General features: G+C 46.6%; 1 protein-coding gene across 2 annotated transcripts; it reads left to right on the forward strand.

Annotated features, from left to right (window-relative positions):
* Positions 1 to 5,239: 5,239 nt before the first annotated feature.
* Positions 5,240 to 23,364, forward strand: USP49 (ubiquitin specific peptidase 49). 2 transcript variants are annotated; one of them, XM_041468291.1, is made up of 7 exons: positions 5,240 to 5,364; positions 15,105 to 15,233; positions 16,344 to 17,733; positions 19,087 to 19,291; positions 20,694 to 20,802; positions 22,123 to 22,328; positions 23,079 to 23,364. In XM_041468291.1, the coding sequence occupies exons 3-7, from the start codon at positions 16,372 to 16,374 to the stop codon at positions 23,243 to 23,245; spliced, it is 2,049 nt and encodes a 682-aa protein (XP_041324225.1). In that variant the 5' UTR covers positions 5,240 to 5,364; positions 15,105 to 15,233; positions 16,344 to 16,371; the 3' UTR covers positions 23,246 to 23,364. The 2 variants fall into 2 exon arrangements, with proteins under 2 accessions (XP_041324225.1, XP_041324226.1); XM_041468292.1 differs by lacking the exon at positions 5,240 to 5,364 and having other exon boundaries at positions 12,727 to 15,233; positions 22,123 to 22,177; positions 23,079 to 23,253.
* Positions 23,365 to 25,146: the final 1,782 nt, after the last annotated feature.

Below are 25,146 nucleotides of genomic sequence, written 5' to 3' on the forward strand. Positions count from 1 at the left end.
GTTGTGAGGATTTAATAAATTTAATCAGCACAGGGCCCAGAAAGAGATGGTTCATGAGCCATAAGAAATGGCACAGTGTCCCCTAGGTGTGGTAGAAATTCCAACATGCTGAATACACTGATTTTTTTGCAGCTCTTAGCCCCAAGTTCATGACTTTTGTGGGACTGCTCAGTGGTGAAAATCCACTGTCCTTCCATGTAGTTAAACTGGGAAAACTTAGGGAAACAAGCTAGGATTTATAGGGATGGTTATCCCTGTCCTGTTTCCCATTACAAGCCCTAAGTTTAAAAAAAAAAACCCTGTTAATGAGCAGATTAGTCATGGTGAATGTTGGGAATGCTTTGTTAATTCCCGAGGCTGCTCCGTAAGCAGATGTCAAAACTCTGCTTGTGTGCCTAAAAACCATGGAAGTGTGTGCTGGGATCCCTGGGGATTCCTGGGCTTTTAGGAATTCACCCTGCTGTTCCTGGAGTTCCAAAAAGGGACCCCTGGAGCCTTTAATTAACCCCTTGACGTCAGTGGGTTTCCAGAGAATGAGGATGAGGAGGATTTAGTCCTTTATATCCCAGCAAAGCTTGTTGCTGCTTTCTGCAAATGAGGGATTCAGCTGCTCCTTTCACTCCCTTCATGGCCAAAATTACTCTATTTCCGTGAAAAAAAATGCTCATTTTGGCTGTCAAATCCCAGTGTGGAAGGTTGGTTTTCTCACAGGTAGAGGTGGCCACACTGGGATCCTGCTCCATCGTGGATCCTTTTTTTTTCCGCTTCTGCACCTCTCAAAATCTCTTGTCAGTGTTGTTTCATTCCCTAAACTGGGAATAAAATTCATTCCCAAGAGGGTTTTTTTTTTATTATTTATATTTCTTCATTTATACAGGTGATGTTATCAGGGTCACGAGTACTTCAGTGCAAGAGCCAGTCCCAAGTCTCACTGCCACCAGAGGATTTTTGGGGCTTTTGTTCTGTTCTTGTGCTGTGGCATTTTTTTAATCTCACCAAGAGAGTGAGGATCGTTACCCTCCAGTTTTAATTCTTAGATGTTGCAGGCTCATTGCAGCTGTGCCAGTGTGGATTTCTGTGCAGGTACAGGGACAAAATGGGCCAGGCATGGGTGCCACCGTCACCTTGGGGTCCCTGTCACCCCAGGGGCCATGTGGGGTGTGACCCCATTATCTCAGAGCCCCCACTCCAGGTTCTCCATCACCTCATGGTCCCTGAGGTGATGGGAAGGGTCCAAGGGGGGCTGTGGGGACCTTTTGGGGTGTCCCCTCACCACCTCAGGGAACCTTTGGGGTGTCCTCTCACCACCTCACAGACCCTTTGCGGTGTCCCCTCACCACCTCAGAAACCAGAGCCCCTCCATGGTTTCCCCATCCCCTCAGGGTCTTCATCATCTCAGAAGCTCCTTGGCCCCCCATCACCTCAGGGACCCTTTAAGGTGTCCCCCTAATCCCCTCAGGGTCTTCATCACCTCAGAACTCCCCTGCCCTCCCCGGGGTGCCCCCTCATCGCCTCAGGATCTCCATCTCAAGGCATCCATCACTCTCACCACCTCACAGACCCTTTGCGGTGTCCCCTCACCACCTCAGAAACCAGAGCCCCCACACCCCCTCCATGGTTTCCCCATCCCCTCAGGGTCTTCCCTCATGAGGACAGAGAGGGACAGAGGGGTGGGGGGATATGGGGGCTGAGGAGGAGGAGAGGAGGGGTCTTCGGTGCTCCCCCCCTCAAAGAGACCCCCCCCGTTCTCCGTGGAGGGGCTGAGGCGGACCCCGCTGCGCTCCCCCCTCAGCCCTCACGGGGGCTTTGTGTGCGGGCGGGACCCCCGCGCCGGGCTCGGCGGCTCCGCAACTTTGCCTTTGTTGAGGGAACATCCTCCCCTCTCCGCGTTCCCCCCCTCATCCTCGGGATCCATTCCCACCTCCCCACACTCCCTTTTATCCTCCTCTTCCTAAAATCCCCCAAACCCCCCTCCAGCTCCTCCTTCCCGGGACCCTCTCCCCCTTCCCCGGGAGCGTGAGGGGGTGCTGGGGGTCGTGGCTTTGCTGGGAGGTGGGGAGAAAAAAAAAACCCTTAAAAAACTGCCATGAAACCTCTGTGCTGAGCTGGAGCGGGGAAAGGGCACTAAAACGGGGAAATTCTGTGCGGGTTTGTGTTTATTTAGGAAAAAAAAAAACAACCCTAAAAAGCCGTGCGTTTGTGTCCCCAAGAGGGGGGAAGAGCTGAACTTGATCCGGGGGAGGGCTTGGCACCAAAACTGCTCCAAAATCCCCCTTTTTAAACCTCCAAGGGGATCCCCCCCTTACCACGGAGTCACGGGAATCACGGATCAGGGATAACCGAGCCCTTCAAAACCCGAATCCAGCGCTGGAAAAGCTGCTAATTTTAGGAAAAAAAATCGCCCGTTAATCGCTTTACACGTAGGGAACGAGGCTGATCCTTGTGTCAAAAGAGCTCCGGGTGGAACGGCGTGGAAAGCATCCCGTTATCCCCAAATATTGGAGCTGGGAGAGTGGGAAGTTGCCTTTACTTTGCGGAGTTCTTGGCTGTAGTTTTTAGTCAGGGAGAGATGCCTGGAGTGGCTGGGCTCGTCTGGTGTGAAACGAGGCAAAATTTGGTCCTTTCACGCTCCGCTGCCTCGGGGAAGATGCTCCTGGAGCCCAGGGATGGAGGTGGAGATTCCAGGGAAAACGGATGGATTTCAGCGGGAGTTTTTTCCTGGAGTTTTCAGGCTTTCCTGTGAGGAAGAAAGGCAGAAATCAGTGGATTAAAAGGGATGATTTGTGGGGCTGGAAGCAAAAAATAAGGTGTTGTGGAGGGGGCTCAGAGCTGAGCTGCAGCTGAGGAAATGTGGCTGGGATGTGGGAATGAGGATGGGAGAAAGAGCTGGAGGATGAGAGGGGATAAACTAGTGGAATTGTGAATTAAAAACTCCCTGCGGATGCGAGCAGTGTGGATTAAATTTGGATTAAATGAGTGTTGCTGTAAAGTGTTGGGAGCTGCCCCGTGTGGAATTTTCACCAAAATTTGGCTGCTCTGCCTTGGGCAGCTGCCCTGGGGGGCTCCTGTGGTTTATTCAGGGTCACAGAGGTTGGGTGATGTTTATAAACCCAAAAAGGAGAACGTTTGGGGTTTTATTTGGTGTTTTTAATTGCCTTGAGAACGGGCTGGGTGCAGATATCTGGGAGCGATGTGCCAAGTGTGAGCAGCATTTGATGTCTCTGAGCTTTCAGCAAACCATAAATGTGCATTTATTCCTCCCCTGATCATTCTCCCAATGAATACGAGCTGACTCCAAGTGCAAAAGGGTGTTTTGAAGTTGGCAGATTTTCTTTTTTTTTCCAGCGTGAAATAATTCCGGGTTTTGTGCAAGCTGGGTTTGTTAAAAGAGAATTTTGCTTGTTCAGGAGCAGGGCTTGGACAATAGTCACACATGCAACGGGTTAGGGGCTAGAAAAGAGCCAAAAAAGCCCAAACTGGGGTTTGGTTTTTTTTTTTGGCTGTTGTGTGGCCAAGGATTGTTAGGAAGGAATCTCTTGCTGCAATTCCGGCTCCATGTGGTCCGAGCCTTGTGAGGACGGAGAAATTTGGGACCAGCCTCGTGTGCTGGGGCTGGGGGGAGCGTTTGGGCTGGGAAGGAAGTGCTGACAATTGCTCAGTGGGGACAGAAAAAAGCACGTTCGGGTTCTGGGTGTCTTTTTTTGGCAGAGGATTTCTCGTGGCTGCTGCAGCTCTGCCCACTTCACACACTGCAGGTCGTTTTCCTCGGTGCTAAACACACTCACTTGTTAATTATTATTTTTAAGCAGCCCTGTGTTGTCTCAGCACCTCTGAACACGTGAGGAGAAGCACTTGCTCAGCACCAAAAGTGGTTTATTCAGTATAAAGGACTGAAAATGCCTTTTAGATCCTGTTTTTCTTGGCCTTTTTCCCCCCCCTTCTTTAACTGTTTTTATACTGAAATGTCACAGGGCTGCTGCTGGGACTCATAAAGTGAAATTTAGTGTTTTCTCAGCCCTCAGAAGATGTTATTGGATTGATTTAGAACAGTTAACAATGGAAATATTTCAAAATAATACAAAATTCTAAAAAATCCTACAGCATTCAGCTGCTGCTGTGTAAGTGTGGATTCCTTCCTGAGTGTTTTTAGCTTTGAGGAAGCGTGAAAGATTTTCTGAAATTCACCCTAGCTCTGAGGCAAAACAAAACCGAGGGGTTTGGTTTAAAATTGTTATAAATAAATATAGAAATAATAAATAAGTTGTCTGACAGCTTTGCCTGTGACTGGGAGCAGTGGTTGAGGGCAGGAGGAATGGGAAGCTGGGGTTGTTTCAAAGGTCTCCCCTCCAACCCTTTATTTTCTGCAGGAATCCTCTCCGGTGAGAATGAGAACTTTTCTCACTTTGTTCAACAACATTTGTGGTTTTCAGCTTGAATATTTCATCAAGGGTTGGGTTTGTTGCTGGGGTTTTAATTTTTTTTTTTTTTTTTCCCTTTGGGGAACGAAACCTTGGGAGATGTTTTTATCTCAGCAGCCTGATATTCATAAATTCTCCACCCTTTCCCAAACCCTTTCACTCCTTCCCAAAATCTTCCCCTTTCCCAAACCTCTCCACCTTTCCCAAACCTTTCACCCCAGGCTCTTGTCTAGAAAAAAGCCCCCCTTGAATTCCAGTGAAAGAAAGAGGTCCCTCATTAGTGTCAAACCCTTAATGAGCCTTTGCTCCTAAGGATGCTGAGCAAATCCAAATTGTTGAACAGAAATTATTTAAAAATCCCATTCATAGCTGAGAATATCTCGGTTGTTGGTTGGTGTTTCCCTGTGTGCCCTCAAATGCTCTTCACTTTGGGGTTTTAGGAGGTTTTAGCTCCAAGGTGGATCAGGTGAGGCTTTTGTGGCTCATGGAATTCCAGCACAGAGCAGCCAGAACACCCCATGAAAACAAAACAGATTGAAAGGGAGGGGAGGTGAAACTGGAGGTGAGATTCTGCCCTTTGCCGGTGCCTTTGGGATGGAATTTTAGGTGAGCTAAAGCTGATTATTTGTCTATTTGCTGTAATTGATATCCTGGTGCACTGAGGAAAATTCAGATTAAAACCCACTGTTCTGCTGGCTGTGGAAGGAAAAAAAAATCCCTTTTTGCAACAGCATTAAGGAGTGACTGTAGTAGGCAGAAAAGAACACAAAGCTGCCAAGTTTATATGTTTTTCCTAATTGTTTTTAATGAGCTTTTAGCTTGCAAGATGATAATGAGGAGCACGTGAGCTGTTACACCTCCAGTTGGTGACAAATCAGCCGAAATCCCTCAGAAAACAGCAAATTGTTGAGACCTACCTTGAGATTTTTGAAAGAACACTGGCTAGGTGAGTTCCTTTAATTAGCTAATTATGCTGTAATTCACTGTGAAGTCTGGCTCTGCTGAGGAAATAAAAAATAGCTGAAAACCAGGAGCTTTTCTTGTTCCTCCCCACGGCGCTCGCACTTCTCCCGTCTCTCTGCTGGGCTCTGTAATTCAGATTTCAGCTGCTTTTCCAAATGGAGACAGAGAGCTGCAATCCAGGGATGTGACAGCTCCAAGTTCCTCTGAAATGTGTCTTGTGTAACGTGTCAGTCGTGACAAATGGACTATTTAAAGAAAGATTCTGGCTGAGGAGGTGGCTTTGCAGCAGTTTGAGGGAGTTTGCTGACTGAAATGCCAAAGGAAAAAAGAGCATCCTCAGGAATCCCCTCACAAGGCTGGAATCGCTGAATAACTTGGATTTTAAAGGAAATAATTGTTTGGGGGGTGGTGTAGATCACAAAAACATTCTAGATTTAGAAGAAAATGGCATTAATTATGCTGAAAAAATGCCATTATTAGAATGGCATTAATTATGCTGAAAAAAAAAAATCCATGTAAAACTGTGTTATTCTTTAAAAAACCCCTGAAATCAGCTGTTTATTCCCTGGAGTTGTGAGAAAGAGCCCTGAGCTTGGATTTAATGATGTTTAATCATTCTTTCAAAAACACAAAGGAGGCACTAAAAGCTGTTCAGCTGAGCTAGAAAGAACTAATAGCTATAACTCAGATTCAAAAGTGATTTAGTTCCAGAGGTAAATCCATAATCCCACCAGTCAGGAGTTCATCTGTCATCAGACTAAGACTAGAAGCAAATCTATTTAACTAAGAATAGTTAATTCACCTGCAGCAGAGCAGGCATGGAGATCCTGCTCACCAGAGTTTATTTGGAGGAAATAAAATATTCATGATGGAGAGTGGAAACAGCAAGTGGCTTTCAAAAGGGGAAAAAAAAATCTCCTTTGGAATTGGTTGTGTTCTTTTCCTGCACTTCCCAGCACGGTTGGACCTGCTGGTTTGGGTCATGTGGAAATAAATCAGAATAAGGAAGGAAATATCCTGTTTATCCTAAAATTGGAAGGGTTTAGGAACAGCTTTTTGTGGCATCAAACCCAAATTCACCTCTCCCTCTTTACTCTCCTTGTCCTGTTGTTGTTTCATCTGAGGACAAATTGAAGGGATGAACTTTAACCTCTTAGGAGGATAATTTATTAAAATAACAGATGCTGCAGGATGGGGCCTGGCTTGATCTGCAGCTCTTAAGGAAGATTAACAACCTGAGAGTTCACAAATCGGGGTCCTGCTTCCACCTCGGCTTGGGGGCAGGACAAAGGCACCACTCACATCCTGCAGTTCACAAATAAAAAAAGGATTTCAGCCTAATATGCAAATCAGGGATCATTCCATCAGGGAAAGGTAGATTTGTACAAGTGAAATTCTTCTTTTTGTACCAAAAAATAGAGGCACAAACCTCGGGCGAGGCTGGGGCTGAAAAGACAAATTTGAGTTTTATTTTATTTTTAACCAGTTTAGTTTTATTTACTTCAAATCTCTGTTTGGACACTGAGGAAGAGCAGGGATTGGCTTTTCCCAGCACAAACCAGGCCCAGCAGCTGAGCAGGGGAAGAGGATGTGTAAATCCCTTAATTCTTTGTTGGCAAGAAAACACAGAAGCCCTTGGTGGAGCCCCAGGATCCAAGTGGAGGGCTCAGAGATTTTCTATTTCCAGAGCTGGGCACACAGCAGTCTCTCCATGTGGGAATGTGGGAATTCTTATGGATCCTGTACAGAAATCCCATTGAGCACCTTGGGGTTTGCTGGGCAGACAAATCAAACACCAAAACCCTCTCTGCTCTGGGATAAATTGGATAAATGGCTGTGATTTCCTCTTTTTTACCAATTTATAAAACCCACAGAAAATTGTCTGCTGTTGTAAAACCCACAGAAAAAAATTTCTGCAGTTCTGCCTCACTCTTTTAGTGTTAAAAACCCCAAATAATTGATTGGCAAAGCAGACGATGGAGAGGGCTGTGAAAACCCGGTGTTATTTTTGTCTGGGGATCCTGAAGGTGCTCGGAGCCCAGCCTGTGGAATTGTGCTCTCCTCTTTAATGCTCTTTTCCTTCTGCCTGGGGAGAGAGTCAGGCACAGCCTGCTGGGGCTTTATGGCCTCAGAGATGGCTCTGTCACCTCGCCGTGACCAGATCTGCTCCCAGGATGGGCTCCTTCCTAATCCAGCGGGGATTTCACCGGCGTGGAGCTGAGTTTTGTTCCAAAAAGAGCAGCAGAGGAGCCCCCAGAAGTCAGCAAGTGCTCGCTGTGCTGTAATCCCTCTTTGTGTCTGTCACAAAGGGATCCTGCCAGAGGCTGGGATTCCTCTGCTGCCACAGGAGCCCGAGGTGCTGCAGCTGCCAAACTTCCCCTCCTCCCTGTGCCACGGGGGGCTCTGGGGCTCGTTTCACTGAAATTCCCTGGTTTGGGACAGAATTTGGGAATGCTGAAGGTGCTCCAGGTCAGAACATAACCAGCTCTGCAGTCATGAAATGGTTGAAACTGAAAAAGACCTTTAAGGTGATCAGGTCCAGAGTGATGCTGGGTTTGTTGTTATTGGGAAGCTGGAGGGGATTGGAGTAGGATTTTCCCTGTGAAAAGGCTGATTTTTGGTATTTTGAATCCATAATCTGTGAACTGTTGCCGTGAAGCTCAACTCTGGTTGTGTTGTTTTCCTGATAAATGGGAAGTGCTTAGTGGGATAATAATGGTTCAAGAGCGTGGGAAAAGCAAAAATGCTTCCAGCAGTTGGAAAATTTGGGATTTGTGTGGCTGGCTGTGATTTAAAGGAATGATAAAAAAAAGTGGGAATCTGAGGGAAGGCTTCTCCTTTGTCACCTTGGGATGATTTGGTTTCACTTGTCCCTGGTTTATTATTCCATGGGCACAGATCCCTGGGCAGTGGGAAGTGTGAAAGGAAACAAAGAAGCTGGGTATGGGCTGAATCCTGACAGTTTGGGGATGGGGGGCACAAAAAAAAGTGAATTTCCAACAGATTTGGAGTCAGTGCTGCTGATTTTGTGCCCCTAACGTTCCTCCCCTGCCTGCTCTAACTGAGCTCTTCCAGGAGGGAAGTTTGGGTGGAAAACCTCCGGATTTGGGACCCCACCCTCTGCTCTTGTCACCCCTGTGAACACTGAATTCTTTGGGAATTCCTGGGTCGTGCCAAGCTGGTTGTAAAGTGAAATTAGAACTTTTTATCAGTCAGATTCAGCTCCCAGCCTGTTCTAATTCTTTTTCCTGCTCCAGGCTGATAATTCCAGTTGTGGGCTTTTGCTGTAATTGCTTCAGGCTTTTCCAGATGGAAGAGGCAGGGAATTGCTGTGGGTTCCAGCAGGGAATTGCTGTGGGTTCCAGCAGGGAATTGCTGGGAATTCCTTCCCGTTGGAGTGCTCCAGGAGGACTGGAGTTGTTCAGGAATGCTGTGAATTGTTTTAGTGCCCAGATCATCCTTCAGCTCCTGTTTCCCAGCTTACTGACCCTTCCAAAAGCCATCCCAAAAATAAAACCTGGATGGAAAGAAAGGCAAGAAGGGGTTTTTTTGTGCTGGAGTAAATAGAGAAATTCACTTTTAGAAAGCTGTGAACTATGACATAAATAGCATTTTAACAATGCTTTTTAACATCCTGGGTCATTAAATAGAAATTCCCACCTTTTCAGGCATCTGGAGGATGTGGATCTTGTTTGTTTGTTTTCAGTGACTCTAAGGAATGTAGAGACAATATTTCACCTGGAAATGGAGTTCTGAAGCTGAGATCAAGAGGTGGAAATGAAAAATACAGCTCCTTGAGGTTTTAGTCATCTCTCCAATGAGAAACTGAGCGTGGCTCAATAAGAATATTCAAATTTCATCTTTAAAATACTTTAAATTTTAAAAACCTTAAACTCACATGGCAGTGCAAACACACAACAACTCATCCCTTTGTGGACTGAAAGATTTCACCTCCTCTTTGCCTTTTCCATGATTATTTCCAAACCCTGCTCCATTCCCAGGCATCTTCAGGAATGTGAATAGAAGACACATGTGCAGCCCTTTGTGTGGAGTTGGAATTCCAGCTCTTGGAAGAGGCCAAGGCTTTTGGTGGAGTCATAAATTTCCCTCCCAACCAACCCAAAAGGAGTTCGGTGCCTTCTCTGACTCCTTGGAATTCACCAGGAAAAGCAGAGGGAGGTGATTTTTTTCCACCAGGAACAGCAAAAAAAGGCAGGATTGGGTTATTTTATCCATTCCACCCTTTAGGAATGGGAATATTTAATTCCCTTTTCACTACAGGTGAGGTAACAGCACATTCCAGTTTGCACAAAGGCCCAAGTTGTATTTAAAGCAGCCTTGAAGACCTTAAAGCTTTTTCTGAAGTGCTCAGAATTCCAGAGTTTTAAGGAAAAGAGGTTTTTGTTCCCTGGAGCAGTTTGGTTGATGTGGAGGCTGGACCTGAAAATTCTTTATTTTTGTATTTGTTGTGCTCTAAAGTCAAAGATGGACCAAAATCTGCCAACTTCAGCTTCCTGACAGGATCCAGACATCCAAATCCTGCAGGAATCCTCTTTGTTCCCCCCAGGAATGCTGCCAATGCAGGGAATAGGATTTTCCTAATCTGAGTGCTTTGGGTTTTTTCACTCTTTTTTTTCCTGGGTTTGGTTGGGGTTTTTCTGTATTTCTTTAAAAACTCATTCCTGACAATTCCAGCTTCGAGCCTAGAGTGGATTTTGGGAGCTCCCAGGAGGAGTTTAACACTTGTAGAGTTGGAATTAACTGTCAGGACTCCACAAACCTGAATTTGCTGGCAAAGCTGGCAGGAAAATCCCATTTTCCTCAAGCTCCAGAGCTGGAGTTTGGCACAGCTGGGTGAGGTGTGGAGTCCTCCAGTTCCTGTTCCAACAGCTGAATCCAGCAGGAATTCCTCCTGTAGAATTCTCACCTCCCTCCTGGCATGGAAAATTGGGAATTCTCAGGATTTGGTGAGATCCAGGTGGAGCATTTGTCTTCCTCTTTTCTCCTTGTTAATTTTCCTGTAGCCAGCTGCCAGTTGTATCAGCCTGGAGAGAGGGAAAGCAGCGATTTTGGGATAGAAAGCTGAGAGTTTTCAGGAAAAAAGCTCCAGAATAATTGGAAAAATCTCTCTGGAAAATCTCTCTGGCCACTGTTGCTCCTCAGGGATTAAATTTGCAAGTCTGAACCCAGCAGGGTTTGAAGGAGAGGAGTAAAGGGAAGAAATCCTGCTGGATTTTTGGAAAAGGAGCAGGAAAATGAGATTTCTGCCTCTTTCCCTGGGTGTTTCCATGCTCTGAGTGAGTAATTCTGGAGCACGAGGGTCTCTAAGGACAGGGGATGAGCGGGTGTGGTGGTGCCACTCCCTCCTTGCAGCAGCAATTCCTATTTTCTAACAGAATATTAATTATCTGAAGGGCTTTTCCTTGAAAAATTGTCATTTCTGATATCTTTGTGAAGCAAGGAAGAATGCAGGAGGAATTTCTGCATGGAAGGGGCTGCCCAGGGAGCTTTGGAGTCCCCACCCCTGGAGGTGTCCAAGGATTGTGACCAGTGATTCTGGAATTCCATAAATGAAGGATTTTGTCGTGGTTGCCTCCTGGGACAGCTCCTGCCAGAGCTGGAATGGGGATGTTGGAGCAGGATTTTATTCCCCTTTTATTTTTTGGGCAGCTCACATTACAAGTTAGCATTTGCACATGTGGTTCAGTAATTGGTGCCTCACAAACAGGGAGGTGAAAACAATCGGGGAAAAAAGTTGTTTTTATTTTTGTGGAATTCTTGGAGATCTCTCTGATATCCCCAGGTCTCCATTCTGGAGTGTTTGCTGCAGAAATTGGAGAGTTCCACATAAAAAGTGCTTTGTTGGGGTGGGGAGTGCTTGGCTTTTGCATCCAGGATTTTGAAACCTTTCCCACGGAATCCCAGAAATGTTTGGGATCTTAAAGCTCACCAGGGCAGGGACAGCCTGGCCTTGGACACTTCCAGGGATCCAGGGGCAGCCACAGCTTCTCTGGGAATTCCATCCCAGCCCTCCCCACCCTCCCAGGGAAGAGTTTCTTCCCAATATCCAACCTAAACCTTCCCTGTTTCATTTTGAAGCCATCCCCTTTGTCCTGTCACAATGATTTGCCCAAATTCTGTCTGTCCCTGATGTAGTTCTGATGGAAACCAAGAATATCCAAGGAATATTTTTCCTACAGTGCTGAAAAAAATGGTTTAAAAAAATCCCCAAATGTGCTTTATTTAATGTGACACCAATTCCCAATGGTTCTCTGCTTCACTTCTGCCATTCCCAGGAGAGGGATGAAGGAATGAGTGAAAAAATCTGAGCTTCCCACCTGTCCTGGCAGATGACTGCCAGCAGTTTGTGCTCTTATTTATCCTGGAATCACTTTTTGGACAAATAAAAGCAGCAGCATTCCAAGGTTGAACACCCAGCACCTCTCCTGGCCCCTGGACTGGGTTTTGGTTTTTTTTTTTTGGCTTCTTGCAGATTTATTTAGAAAAAGAAAGTAGCTGCTGTCACCAGATGCCTGCAGATGGCTTTAATCAGGTTCCAAACGTGCAACAATGGCACAAAGGAGCAGAATGAGCTCGGGTGGTTTCTTGTAACTCTCTTTTAGGGGCAGCAGCCAAATTGTTTCTGCTGCATTTGGTTCTGGGAGCTGTTAGAGGAGCTCACTGTGAGTTTTTTCCAGGATTCTGAGCCATGCAAGGCAAGAAAGTGGGGTTTGCCCCAGTGTTTAAGTGATTTACAAGGTGAGAAGTTTTCAAATAGCCTCTAAAATGTTACTAGCTGAACTAATACCCCTATTTTGCTTTTATTCCCTGGGTTTTTTTTTTCAGTTTTACTCATCTTTAATGGATTGCAGTGCTCCACGTGATTCCTTCTTCCTCTTTTTCTTCCCCACCTCCATGTAGAGCAACCAAGTGGTTCCTTCTCCCTCTTTCTTTTCCCTTCTCCCTCTTTTTCCCTTCTCCCTCTTTCTTTTCCTTTCTCCCCTTTTTTCCTTCTCCCTTTTTTTTCCCTTCTCCCTCTTTTTCCTTCTCCCTCTTTTTCCCTTCTCCCTCTTTTTCCCTTCTCCCTCTTTTTCCTTCTCCCTCTTTCTTTTCCCTTCTCCCCTTTTTTCCTTCTCCCTTTTTTTCCCTTCTCCCTCTTTTCCCTCCCCATTCCTTCTCTGGAAAAGATCTAAATAGGTGAGAAAAGGAAGAATTTATAGAGATGCTTTAAAATCAGCTTTTATGGGGAAAAAAAATAGCAGCAAACCCAAGAGTTAAACCTGATAATTACAAAGAGCAGAGCTCTGAGTGTTTCTTTCCAGAGCTTTTGAAATCCAAGGTGTTCATTCCCCATCCTTAAATCCTGGTGTTGCTCATGGCTTGTCCCATCCAATTTGGGATTTCTGGGGCAGCTCCAGCCCTGTGATCTCAGCTAGGTTTGTTTTGAGGTTTGTTTTTCCCTCACCTCGTGCCTGTGTTTACAGCTCCTGACTCACAAATCCTGTTCCCCTTTAATCCCAGCCTTGGAATTCCCACTGGGAGCTGCAGCTCTGTTCCCAGGAGGAGATTGTCACAAAGTGTTTGTGTGCATGTGGAAAAATAGGAAAACTTCTCTCCTTACTCCTGTGCCAGCTTTTCCAGGGATTTATTTCACTCTGTGGTGTGTGGGGGGTGCAGAGCTGGACCTGCAGCTGCTCCAGCTGCCTTTGGAACATGTGAGAATTTATTCCAATCCTTTTTTTTTTTTTTTTTTTTTCATGGAAAGAGTCAAAAATCTGAGTCAGCAAGAGAAATGTTGAATGTGAAGAACTCTGAAGTGTGGTGGGTGGAGAAGCTTCACTTTCGAGGAAAAACCTCTCATTCAAGTGGTTTGGGGTTAAATAAACACAATTCCTTCCTGACTTTCAGATGTGGAATTATGGCTTGGATTTGTAAGGGAATTATCTGTGGATACCTAAAGAGAAAAGGGGAATATCAAATGCAGCATCAAAGGTGCTTTTGTGCTGAGAATTCCTGAATTTAGATGTAACAAAGCTGCTTTGTCAGCTGGCTGAGGTGTTTGGAATCCCTTCTCTTTTCCAAGCAGGAAATCTCCTGGCCCAGCACAGGAAAAGCCAAAGCATTTGACAAAAAGCTGCTGATTTATCTCCTGCATTGTCACACAGGATTCCTTAATCTGATTTTTATTTTTTGTAATTCCCTGGATCTGCGGTGGGAGTGATTTCCTGGGAGAACCCAGCAGCTCTTCCTCCTTTGGAACTGAGGAGAAATTCAACGTTTTTTGAAAATCACACTTCACAGAGCCCACGAGCAACCAGCTGTTTGATGAATCCCTAAAAAATTCTGTCTTTCAGGCCTGTTTTTTGTTCCAAAGTACAAATGTGGTGTGCTGGGGAGGCTGAAGGGTTAAATTCCCCACACTGTCGCATATGGCAGTGAGCAGAATCACAGATGTTGATGATACAACATAATTAGTATTCTTTTATGTAAATGAAGGCTGTCAATGTTACCACAGTGTCTGCACTCCTGCAAGCTGGAATTTCTGTCACTTGCTCTCACTTGAGGTTGAGGATTCTGAATAAAATTCCATGATTTTTATATCCACACCTGAGGAGGAAAATTAAGAGGAAAGAGGGGGAAAAAGGTGAGGAAGGGATTTTTCCAACTTGGAAAAAAAGAGACCAAACCAATCCTTTGTTTAGGTGAGGATTTCCAAAATCCTTTCCACATCTTGGGATTTGAGAGAGGAATGAGCCCAGGCCAAGGGAAATGTGGGAATTTCTGAGCTGGTTTAAATAAAAACCTCCGTGGTTCTTTGGGTGCTGAAGTGGCCACTTGAGCTTTCAGTGGAGTCCAGGAGAAAAAACTGAAGAGCTTTGATTTTTCCTCTAAGAGATTCCATCCTCCACAGCAATAGCACTGATAACGGTGGTAATTAAAGCAAATTTGTGTCATTTGGGGCCACTAAAAATGCATTTCCTTCACCTGGCCAGCTCCCTGCCCGCCCATGCAGGTGAGGCCTCAATCCCTGCCTCAGAGCTTTGGCAAGTGTTCAACTTTGCACCTCATAAAATGATGTTTTAACCCCATATTCTGTGTGCCAGACCCCCGTGTAACTAACTTCATTCAGATCCATTTTTCCATTCTCTTCCACCTCTGTTTTTCCCCCATTTTTCCCATTTTCCTCTCCTTTTGGTTATTTTGTTGCACTTTGCACCTGCCAACTCCTCATTGCTTCCTTTTTATTGTTTGAAAAAGCACCTAGAACTGAAATTTAACTGAGCACAGCTTTTCTTTTTTTAATCTTTCCCCCTTCTCCTCCCCCTGTCTCTCACCAGGCAATCAAAGCAGCCAAAAATCCAAGTGATCACAGGAGGGCCACATTTTTTCCTCCTGTTTGTTTTTTTTTTTTTGACTCCCATTTTTCCCCTCTGCCATATGTTGGGTCATCCACTACAAAAGCCTCAACCATGAAGAGGCTCCATGTGATCAGCAGATTTTTACAGCCTGCTCAAATAAAAAGAAATGAAAGCAGAGAATGAAATGGAATGGAATTTTGTGTGTGACGTGTCTCAACATCTGAGAATTCAGGATCCTGGGGGTAATTCCAGAGAATTATTTCTGGGATGAATGAGTTCTGCACTGAGGAGTTAATGCTGCACCTGCCAGCGTTCCAGGCTTGGTTTCTGTGCATCACCAGGATATTTTCCCCTCTCTCTCCAGGGCTTTGAAGCTGCCTGGCAGTGAGGACTTCCCAGTAATTAAATTCTCCGGGATCCGTGGGAGGATGATGGGGCTGCTGCACGCCCGCGACACGGCGTGGCCGAGGAGAGGATGTGTGAGCTGCACCCCGTGAGTAACCTGGCTCTGACCCCTCCTTCTGTCCCCAGAGCCTTGGAGGGACTGGGAAAAGGATCCACAATTCACTGGGGATCTTTTATCACACCAAGACTTAGGGTTTTAGCTTTTCATACATTTATAATCTGTAATTCGTCAGTGGTGGAGGAGAGGATGTGTGAGTGCACTCCATGAGCGGCCTGGGTCTGACCCCTCCTTCCTGCTCCAGAGCCTTGGAGGGACGGGGAAAAGGATCCACAATTCACTGGGGATCTTCTGTCAAACCAAGATTTAAGATTTTAGCTTTTCATGCATTTATAATCCTGTAATTCTTCAGTGTATAACTCTAAACTCCATGGCGTAGGAGAGGATGTGTGAGTGCACCCCGTGAGTAACCTGGGTCTGACCCCTCCTTCCTGCTCCAGAGCCTTGGAGGGACTGGGAAAAGGATCCACAATTCACTGGGGATCTTCTATCAAACTCATGCCTTAGGATTTCAGCTTTTCATACATTTATAATCCTGTAATTCTTCAGTGTATAACTTTAAACTCCATATCCAGTGTCTAAAACCCTTTTTCCCTTGTGTTCTTTTCCCCCCAAAGTCGGAGCAGCGACTCCTCCTGTGAGACAAGGATCGATGCAAACAGGGAGAATTTGGGATGCCCTGTGCAGGGCCAAGAGTCAGATTTGATGGTGCTAACCCTTCTACTGACCCCACAAGGAGATTTCAAATGAGTGTCACAGCTCTAAAACCCTTTCCCTTGTGTTTTTCCCCCCGAGGTCGGAGCAGCAACACCTCCTGTGAGACATGGATGGATGCAAACAGGGAGAATTTGGGATGTCCTGTGCAGGGCCAGGAATCAGATTTGATGATCCTGACCCTACAATGAGATCTCAGATCCATGTCACAGCACTAAAACCCTCTCCCTTGTGTTTTTCCCCCAAGGTCGGAGCAGCGACTCCTCCTGTGAGACATGGATCGATGCAAACATGTGGGGAATTTGGGGTGTCCTGTGTAGGGCCAGGAACCAGATTTGATGATCCTAACCCTTCCAATGACCCTACAATGAGATCTCAGATCCATGTCACAGCTCTAAACACCTCTCCCTTGTGTTTTTCCCCAAGGTTGGAGCAGCGACTCCTCCTGTGAGACATGGATCGATGCAAACATGTGGGGCGGCTACGACTCGCCCAGGACCACTCGATCCTGAACCCCCAGAAGTGGCAGTGCGTGGACTGCCACACCACCGAGTCGCTCTGGGCCTGCCTCAAGTGCTCCCACGTGGCCTGCGGGCGCTACATCGAGGAGCACGCCCTGAGGCACTTCCAGGAGACCCGGCACCCCTTGGCCATGGAAGTGCACGAGCTCTACGTCTTCTGTTACCTCTGCCAGGATTACGTCCTCAACGACAACCCCGAGGGCGACCTGAAGCTGCTGAGGAGCTCCCTGTCGGCCATCAAGGGGCAGAGGAGCGGGAGGACGCTGCGCTCCATGGCGCTGGCCGAGGACGCCTGGAGGAGGAGGAGCCCCCAGGGCCAGTCCCAGATGCTCACGGCGCTGTGGCACCGGCGCCAGGCCCTGCTGGCGAGGGCTCTGCGCACCTGGTTCCACAAGAGCTCCCGGGGACAGCTGAAACTGAAGGAGAAAAAACAGATGGAGGAGCTGGAGAAGAAGAAGGAGGCGGCTCGGCAGCGGCGGCAGGAGATGAAGAGGCAGCTCCTGGAGGAGTTGGCCAGCACTCCGCCGAGGAAGAGTGCCAGGCTGCTGTCCCACGTGCACAGGGAGAGCTTGATCCCAAGGAAATTCAGGGAGGTGGCCACAGCTTCCCCTACCTCAAGGCAGGTGCAGAGCAGCAGATTGAAGCAGTTCTACTCCATCCGGCGGCAGCCCCTGATGACGCCCGGGGTGACGGGGCTGAGGAACCTGGGCAACACTTGTTACATGAACTCCATCCTGCAGGTGCTCAGCCACCTCCAGAAGTTCCGAGAATGTTTCTTGACTCTTGATCTCTGTGAAACTGAAGAACTTTTAGCTAAAACTGTGAACGGGAGAGCCAGGATGCCTGGCAAGCTGGCAAACGGGGCTGCTGCTAACGAGCCAGGGAAGCCTGACAAGGTGGGCTCGTCCGGCACGCAGAGCTCTCCGGCCGGCTTGAACGGGGGCTCCTCCATCAGCCGCAGCTTGGAGCTCATCCAGCCCAAGGAGCCCAGCTCGAAGCACATCTCCCTGTGCCACGAGCTGCACACCCTGTTCAGGGTGATGTGGTCTGGCAAGTGGGCCCTGGTGTCCCCGTTTGCCATGCTGCACTCCGTGTGGAGCCTGATCCCGGCGTTCCGCGGCTACGACCAGCAGGACGCGCAGGAGTTCCTCTGCGAGCTCCTGGACAAGGTGCAGCAGGAGCTGGAGTCCGAGGGCAGCAGGCGCAGGATCCTCATCCCCTTCTCGCAGAGGAAGCTCACCAAGCAGGTCCTCAAGGTGGTCAACACCATTTTCCACGGACAGTTGCTCAGCCAGGTATGGAGTTGCTTTTCCACAGGGATCCCCTGGAGCTGTTCACACCGAGGAGCAAAGGCTCTGCACGTTGAGGATCCCATTTAGGAGTCTCTTAGGAATTCCCAAATCCTGAGGAAAAAATCCCATAAGTTGCCACCATTTCCATCCTCGTCACATTTAGCACAAATTCACTTCAGTTGTGCCACTTCTGGATGAGACCTGCACAAGCACAGAAGTCCTGAGCCCCTGAGCTTTTAGGCTTTGGATGTGTCTAGTCCTGAGCTTTTAGGCTTTGAATATGTTCAGTCCTGAGGTTTTGGGCTTTGAATATGTTGAGTCCTGAGCTTTTAGGCTTTGAATGTGTTTTTAAGATGCCTTTCCCTTTTTTTTTTTTTCTCTCTTATGGCTTTATGCTCAGTGTAAGCTTTCTGAGCCAATCATGTTATGACACACAAACCTACAGTACTGTACTCCAAAACTCTAAACTTTCCTCTACTTAACCTGTCTCTGCTTTAAACTATAAATCCACGTTCTTGCTTCTAGCAAGGTCTCAGATCAATTCCTGGGTTTAATTCTAAACTTTTTTGCCTCCCAAGACTGTAGCAGTGATTCCTCCTGAGACATGGATGGATGCAAATGTGGGGAATTTGGGGTGTCCTGTGCAAGATTAGGAGTCACATTTGATGATCCTGACCCTACCACTGACCCTACAAGAAGATTTCAAATGAGTGTCACAGCTCTAAAATCCTTTTCCTTGTTATTTTTTTGCCCCCAAGGTTGGAGCAGTGACACTTCCTTTGAGACATGGATGGATGCAAACATGGGGAATTTGGGGTGTCCTGTGCAGGGCCAAGAGTCAGATTTGATGATCCTGACCCTTTCAATGACTCTGCAATGAGATTTCAAATGAGTGTCACGGCTCTAAAATCCTTTTCCTTGTGGTTTTTTGCCTCCCAAGGCTGGAGCAGTGACACTTCCTTTGAGACATGTGTAGATGCAAAAGTGGGGAATTTGGGGTGTCCTGTGCAGGGCCAGCAGTCACATTTGATGACCCTTTTGTCCCTCTTCCAACTGGGGCTATCCCATAACCCTACAAGAACATTTCAAATTCACATTGCAGCTCTAAAATCCTTTTCCTTGTGGTTTTCCTTTGTGTTTCCATGCTTTTTGCCCCCGAGGCTGGAGCAGTGACACCTCCTGTGAGACATGGACGGATGCAAACGTGGGGAATTTGGGGTGTCCTGTGCAAGGCCAGCAGTCACATTTGATGACCCTTTTGTCCCACTTCCAACTGAGGAAGGCCCAAAAGCCCAAAGTTGTGAGAATTCCCTGCGTTTCAGACTCCAGCTGTGTGTCCCTGTGTCCCTGTCCCAGGTCACCTGCAGGACGTGCAACTACAAATCCAACACTGTGGAGCCCTTCTGGGACCTTTCCCTGGAATTCCCAGAGCGGTACCATTCCCTGGAGAAGGGGATCCTGCCCGTGCCCCAGGCTGAGTGCCTGCTCACTGAGATGTTGGCCAAATTCACCGAGACAGAAGCCCTGGAGGGGAGGATCTACGCCTGTGACCAGTGCAACAGTGAGTGCCACCACCCCCTGGCACTGTCCCCTGCCAGGGACACTCCTGCAGGGCTGGGGAATCTTCCCACAGCGCTGGGAAATAATCCCTGAGTGGATGTGATTGGAACAGAGGCTGGAATAAATCCTGCCCCAGAAATTGGGAGAGTTCAGCTTCGTCTTAACTCGGTTTGCTTTGGTTCTCTGGGAGGAAAAAGAAAGAAAATTGATTTTAATGCTTCAGAATTAAATGGCTTTTAAGGAATTCTGAGTGGCTTTTAAGGAATTCTAGATCACTAAGAGTTTTTAAGTGGCTTTTAAGGAATTCTAAATGGCTGAGGAATTCTGCTTTTAAGGAATTCTAAATGGCTTTTGAGGAATTCTGAATGGCTTTTAAGGAATTCTAAATGGTTCAAGAATTCTAGATCACTATGAGATTTTAAATGGCTTCTAAGGAATTCTGAATGACTTAAGGAATTCTAAATGGCTTTTAAGGAATTCTGAGTGGTTTTTACGGAATTCTAAATTGCTTTTATGGAATTTAAATGGCTGAGGAATTCTTAAGTGGCTTTTAAGGAATTCTGAATGACTTTTAAAGAATTCTGAGTGGCTCAGGAATTCTAGATCATTAAGAGACTTTAAATGGCTTTTAAGGAATTCTGAATGATTTTAAAGGAATTCTAAATGGCCTTTAAGGAATTCTAGATGGCTCAGGGATTTTAAATAGCTTTTAAGGAATTCTGATTGGCTTTTAAGGAATTTACATGGCTGAGGAATTCTGAAGAGGCTTTTAAGGAATTCTGAAAGACTTTTAAGGAATTCTGCATGGCTCAGGAAGCATTTTCCAGCTGGAAAGAGTCAGGGAAAAGGCCCCAAGTGCAAGGAGCAGTGAGGACACTGCTGCCAGAGCTGCTGCAGGAGCTGGGGCTGCACAAATCCAATTAACAGGTGCAGTGCTAATTGGGATCTCTGACAGCCACCTGGCCCCTTCTGCTCCAGCCTTTCCTGGGAAGAGGAGGGAGGAATTCTTCCTCTTTTCCAGCTTTGCTGTTGCTGGGAGCATTTTTTTAAACGCTTCTGTGAGGAGCTCAAAGCAGCAGAGAGAATAAAAATATTGAAGATTTGGGAGCTGGAATTCACCTGCAGCCCAGGAAATCTTTGGCTCAACATTCCTGGTGTTATTCCAACAGGAAAAAAAATCTCTGATTTGTCACTCAGAGGTGACAAATGTTTGTGTGATGAGGAGAAGGGAGAGTTTGGACCTCACAGAAATTCTGAAATGTTTATTCCTGTGACCATCCCCGTGCTGGAAAAAAAAAAAAAATAAAGATTTCACCTTGTGCTGGTTTTTCTCTTGGGGGAATTAACAGGATCCTGGTAATCTTTGCCTTGAGGGTTTTTTGGATTTTTTTTTTTTTTGGCAGGTAAAAGGCGAAAATCTTCTCCCAAACCTCTTGTTCTGAGTGAAGCTAAGAAGCAGTTGCTGATCTACAGACTACCTCAGGTCCTCCGGCTGCACCTTAAACGCTTCAGGTGAGGCACTGAGCCCTGGATTTTGGGGAAAAAGTGACCAAAAATGGGCCTTTAAACACCCTCAGTTCCTGCTAAAAGCGGCTGTGTAACTTCTGAGCCATCAGATTGATGAAACCCCCTTGTGTTGCACGTTTTTCAGGGATTTTTTCTGCCATAATTTAATGTTTTGTGCCTTTAATTCTTAATTTCTTTGGGTTTTAATCGAGTTTGCAGGCAGCTTGGAAGGAGAAGTCAGTAAGCTGAGTGAAAGGTGGGAGATTGAGAGAATTCAGTGCCAGTATTGGCTGTTTACCTGTGGAACAGAAAGCAGAAAAAGCTCAAAAGATGAGGAGAAGACTCTGAAGTGGTCAGGGTGGGTGTGGGGGGGTTTATGGGTAGGGCTGAGGGTTTTAAAGGTGGTCAGAGGAGAAATCTGCCTCAAAAATACCCCACCTGAAACAAAAAATATCCAAAATACCCCACCTGGAACAAAAAATATCAATGGCAGGGGGACACCCCACCTAAAATAAAAATTATTAATAGCAAAAGGAGATTTTGGGGTGAAACCCCTGGATTTGGTGATACTGAGCACCCTGAGTTGTGGGATTTGTGTGCTGGGGGTTTCCTGCAGGAGATTTTGGTTCAAAACCCCCAGATTTGGTGGCACTGAGCACCCTGAGTGCAGAATTTGTGTGGGGGGCAGATTTTGGGATGAAATCCCCAGATTTGGTGTCACTGAGCACCCTGAGTGTGGGATTTGTGTGTTTGGGGGGTTTTTGCAGGAAATTTTAGTTCAAAGCCCCCGGATTTGGTGTCACTGAGCACTGAGTGTGAGATTTGTGTGTTTGGGAGGTTTTTGCAGGAAATTTTAGTTCAAAACCCCCCAGATTTGGTTCTGCTGAGCACCCTGAATGTGAGATTTGAGTGTTTGGGTGTTTTTTACAGAAGATTTCATTTCCAAACCCCCGTTTTGATGTCACTGAGCACCCCTGAGCACAGGATTTGTGTGTTTGGGGGCTTCCTGCAGGGAATTTTCATTCAAAACCCCCAGATTTGGTGGCACTGAGCACCCCTGAGTGTGGGATTTGTGTGTTTGGGAGGTTTTTGCAGTGAATTTTAGTTCAAAGCCCCCGGATTTGGTGTCACTGAGCACTGAGTGTGAGATTTGTGTGTTTGGGAGGTTTTTGCAGTGAATTTTAGTTCAAAACCCCCCAGATTTGGTTCTGCTGAGCACCCTGAATGTGAGATTTGAGTGTTTGGGTGTTTTTTACAGAAGATTTCATTTCCAAACCCCCGTTTTGATGTCACTGAGCCCCCTGAGCGCAGGATTTGTGTTCGCAGGTGGTCTGAGCGCAATCACCGCGAGAAGATCGGGGTCCATGTCCTCTTTGAGCAGGTATTAAACATGGAACCTTACTGCTGCAGGGACTCTCTGCCCTCCCTTGCCACCGAGACCTGTGTCTATGACCTCTCGGCTGTGGTGATGCATCACGGCAAGGGGTTTGGCTCGGGACACTACACAGCCTATTGCTACAACACGGAGGGAGGTGCGTGAGGCAAACCCCTCCCAACCCTCTCCCCTTCCTCAGCATTCCCTGGCTTTTCCCTCCTTTGGAATTCCACTTCCTTGGGATCCACTCCTTGCCCTTCAGTAGTTTGTTTTTCCCCGTTGTATTCCTTTTTTTTTTTTTTTTTTTTTTTTGTTTTTTTTTTTTGTTTTGTTTTTCTCGGGAATGGTGGGAATTCTTCATTCTGCCAGAGTTGCTGCAGCTGGGTTTGCTCAGGATCCTGGGGATTGAGGAGATGAACAGAAAGTGTTTTGAGGCTGGAAAAACAGGAACTATTCATGAGCAACATCCGCAGGGGGCTGGGAGATCCCAGCAGCTGGATCAGCACGGGCTCTGCCTTCCTGGCTGCACAAATTGGGAATTTTTGGCTGCATAATTGAGCTTCTGGGTTGATTAAATGATGATTTGATATTTCTAAAGCACCCCAAAAAATTATATTTTAAAAACTATATTTAAAATTCTATGTTAAAATTATATTAAAATTATATATTTTAAATTATATTAAAAACTATATTTTACCTTTATATAAAATTATATTCAAATATATTTAAACAATTATATTAAAATTCTATATATATAAAAATTATATTTAAAGTGATGTTAAAACCATTTTCCAGCTTAGAGAAAAAGACAGAGGTGCCTTTTCTCCTGTGGATGTTTCCTGTGAGCAGTTCCAAAATCCAGAGGGATCCTGCCTCAGCTAAGAGGTTTTTTTCCCTTTTTTCCCAGGTTTTTGGGTGCACTGCAATGACTCCAAACTGAATGTATGTAGCGTGGAGGAGGTGTGCAAGACCCAGGCCTACATCCTCTTCTACACTCAGAGAACGCTGCAGGACAAAGCAGGAATCCCAGAAAAACAACTCCAAACTCAGGTGTTTGCCACCCAAAACCAGTGACAAGGACACAAAAGTGACATTCCCACGAGGGGAAACACTCCCAGCTGCTTCGGGGAACTTGGGGGATTCATCATCCCCTGGTCTGTGGGGAAACTGCAGGGATGGGCAGGGATCAGGGATGGGATCAGGGATCAGGGATGGGATCAGGGATCAGGGATGGGGCAGGGATCAGGGATGGGATCAGGGATCAGGGATGGGATCAGGGGAGGGATGTGGGACCATGGCAGGGATGGGATGGGATCAGGGCAGGGATGGGATCAGGGATAGGATCAGGGCAGGGATGGGATGGGATCAGGGATGGGATCAGGGCAGGGATGGGATCAGGGCAGGGATGGGATCAGGGCAGGGATGGGATCAGCTGGGATGGAATCAGGGCAGGGGTGGGATTAGGGCTGGAATGGAGCAGGGATGGGATCAGGGCTGGAATGGGAAAAGAGCAGGGATGGGATCAGGGCAGGGATGGGGTCAGGGATTAGGGCAGGGATGGGATCACAGCAGGAATGGGATCAGGGATCAGGGATGGGATGGGATCAGATCAGAGCTGGAATGGGATGAGAGCACAAGGCAGGAATGGGATCAGGGCAGGAATGGGATCAGAGCAAGATGTTTGGAAGACCTCCTGGAGGAGCTGGGCAGTTCAGAATTTGGGCAGAACCTTGGGTTTTGAGTGTCTTTTTGGCTCCAAAAAGAAAAGAAATGATGAAGTTTGATGCTGTTCATTCATCCCCTATCAAAGAGGAATGAAACAGGAGAATCCCCCTGGATCAACACCCCTCAATCCCTAAAAATCCTGCTCCATCTCCAGGAGAACAGGTACAGCACCCTTGAGTGGCCTGGAGCATCCCAGAGCTGCTCCTGCTGGAAAAACATTGAAATTCTCCTCAATTCCTCCCTCTGCTGCCCCTGGAACTCCAATTTCTGTGCCACATTCTGGGGTTTTTTCTGGCCTGAACTCAACTGGCAGCTAAATTCCCTCAAAAATGGGATTTTCATGGAGTTCTGCTGTGGAGAAAATGGGGTTAACCCCCCAAAAGGGGTTTTAGCACACAAAAAAATGTGTTTAGCCCCCCAAAATGGGTTTTAATCTCCATCATTGTGTTTTAACACACAAAAAATGGAGTTTAACCCTCAAAAATGTGTTTTACACCCAAAAAAACCCCCAGGAATGTCCCTGAGTGCCACATCTGGCAGGCAAACCAAAGCCTGAGCTCCAGGCTTCTGCTGGATTGGGAAGAATTCCCAAAAGCTGTGGCAGCAGAAGTTGGAATTGGGGGAAAATTCCCCTTTTTTTGTACAAACGTGGCTGCTTTTCCTCAGGGGAACGGGCTGGTGGCAATGCCACATCCGGGGGGGGGTCTGTCACTGCTTTTGGGGTGAAAAATGTCATTTATTGGGCTTGGCACAGGCGTGGTGCCACCTTTGGAGGTCTCTGTTCCTGCAGTGCCACCCAAGGGGAGGAATGTGAAATCCCAAATTCCACGTGGAGCTGGAAAAGCTGCAAAAAACAAAAAGTCTGTATCTGAAATCAGCCTGATTTTGGGAATTCTGTGGGGGAAAAAAAGAGCCTTAGCTGGACTATTTACAGTCACTTCTACAGTTGCACCTCAGGTGTGGTTTTTGTCATTTTGGGGCTTGGCTGTTCACATTTCACCTTTTAATCTGAATATTAGACCTGATGTCTGTTAATCTGGGTTATTTTTTTTTTAATAATTGAAAATATGAGGTTGGTTTTTAAAAAAAAAAATACTCAGTTTTCAAGCAGGGAAGTTCTCCAAGTGTTTTTCCTCCTCCCTTTTTGCTCCTTTTGTCTCATCAGATAAACACAAGCTGCCAACCTCTGTTGTTGTGGGGGAAAAGCTCCCAAATCCCATTTTTTCCTGGGAATTTCAACCTCCTGTCCT

This window comes from Pyrgilauda ruficollis, unplaced genomic scaffold, assembly GCF_017590135.1.
Source record: "Pyrgilauda ruficollis isolate IOZ18807 unplaced genomic scaffold, ASM1759013v1 scaffold216, whole genome shotgun sequence".
Taxonomy (NCBI): Eukaryota; Metazoa; Chordata; class Aves; order Passeriformes; family Passeridae; genus Pyrgilauda; species Pyrgilauda ruficollis.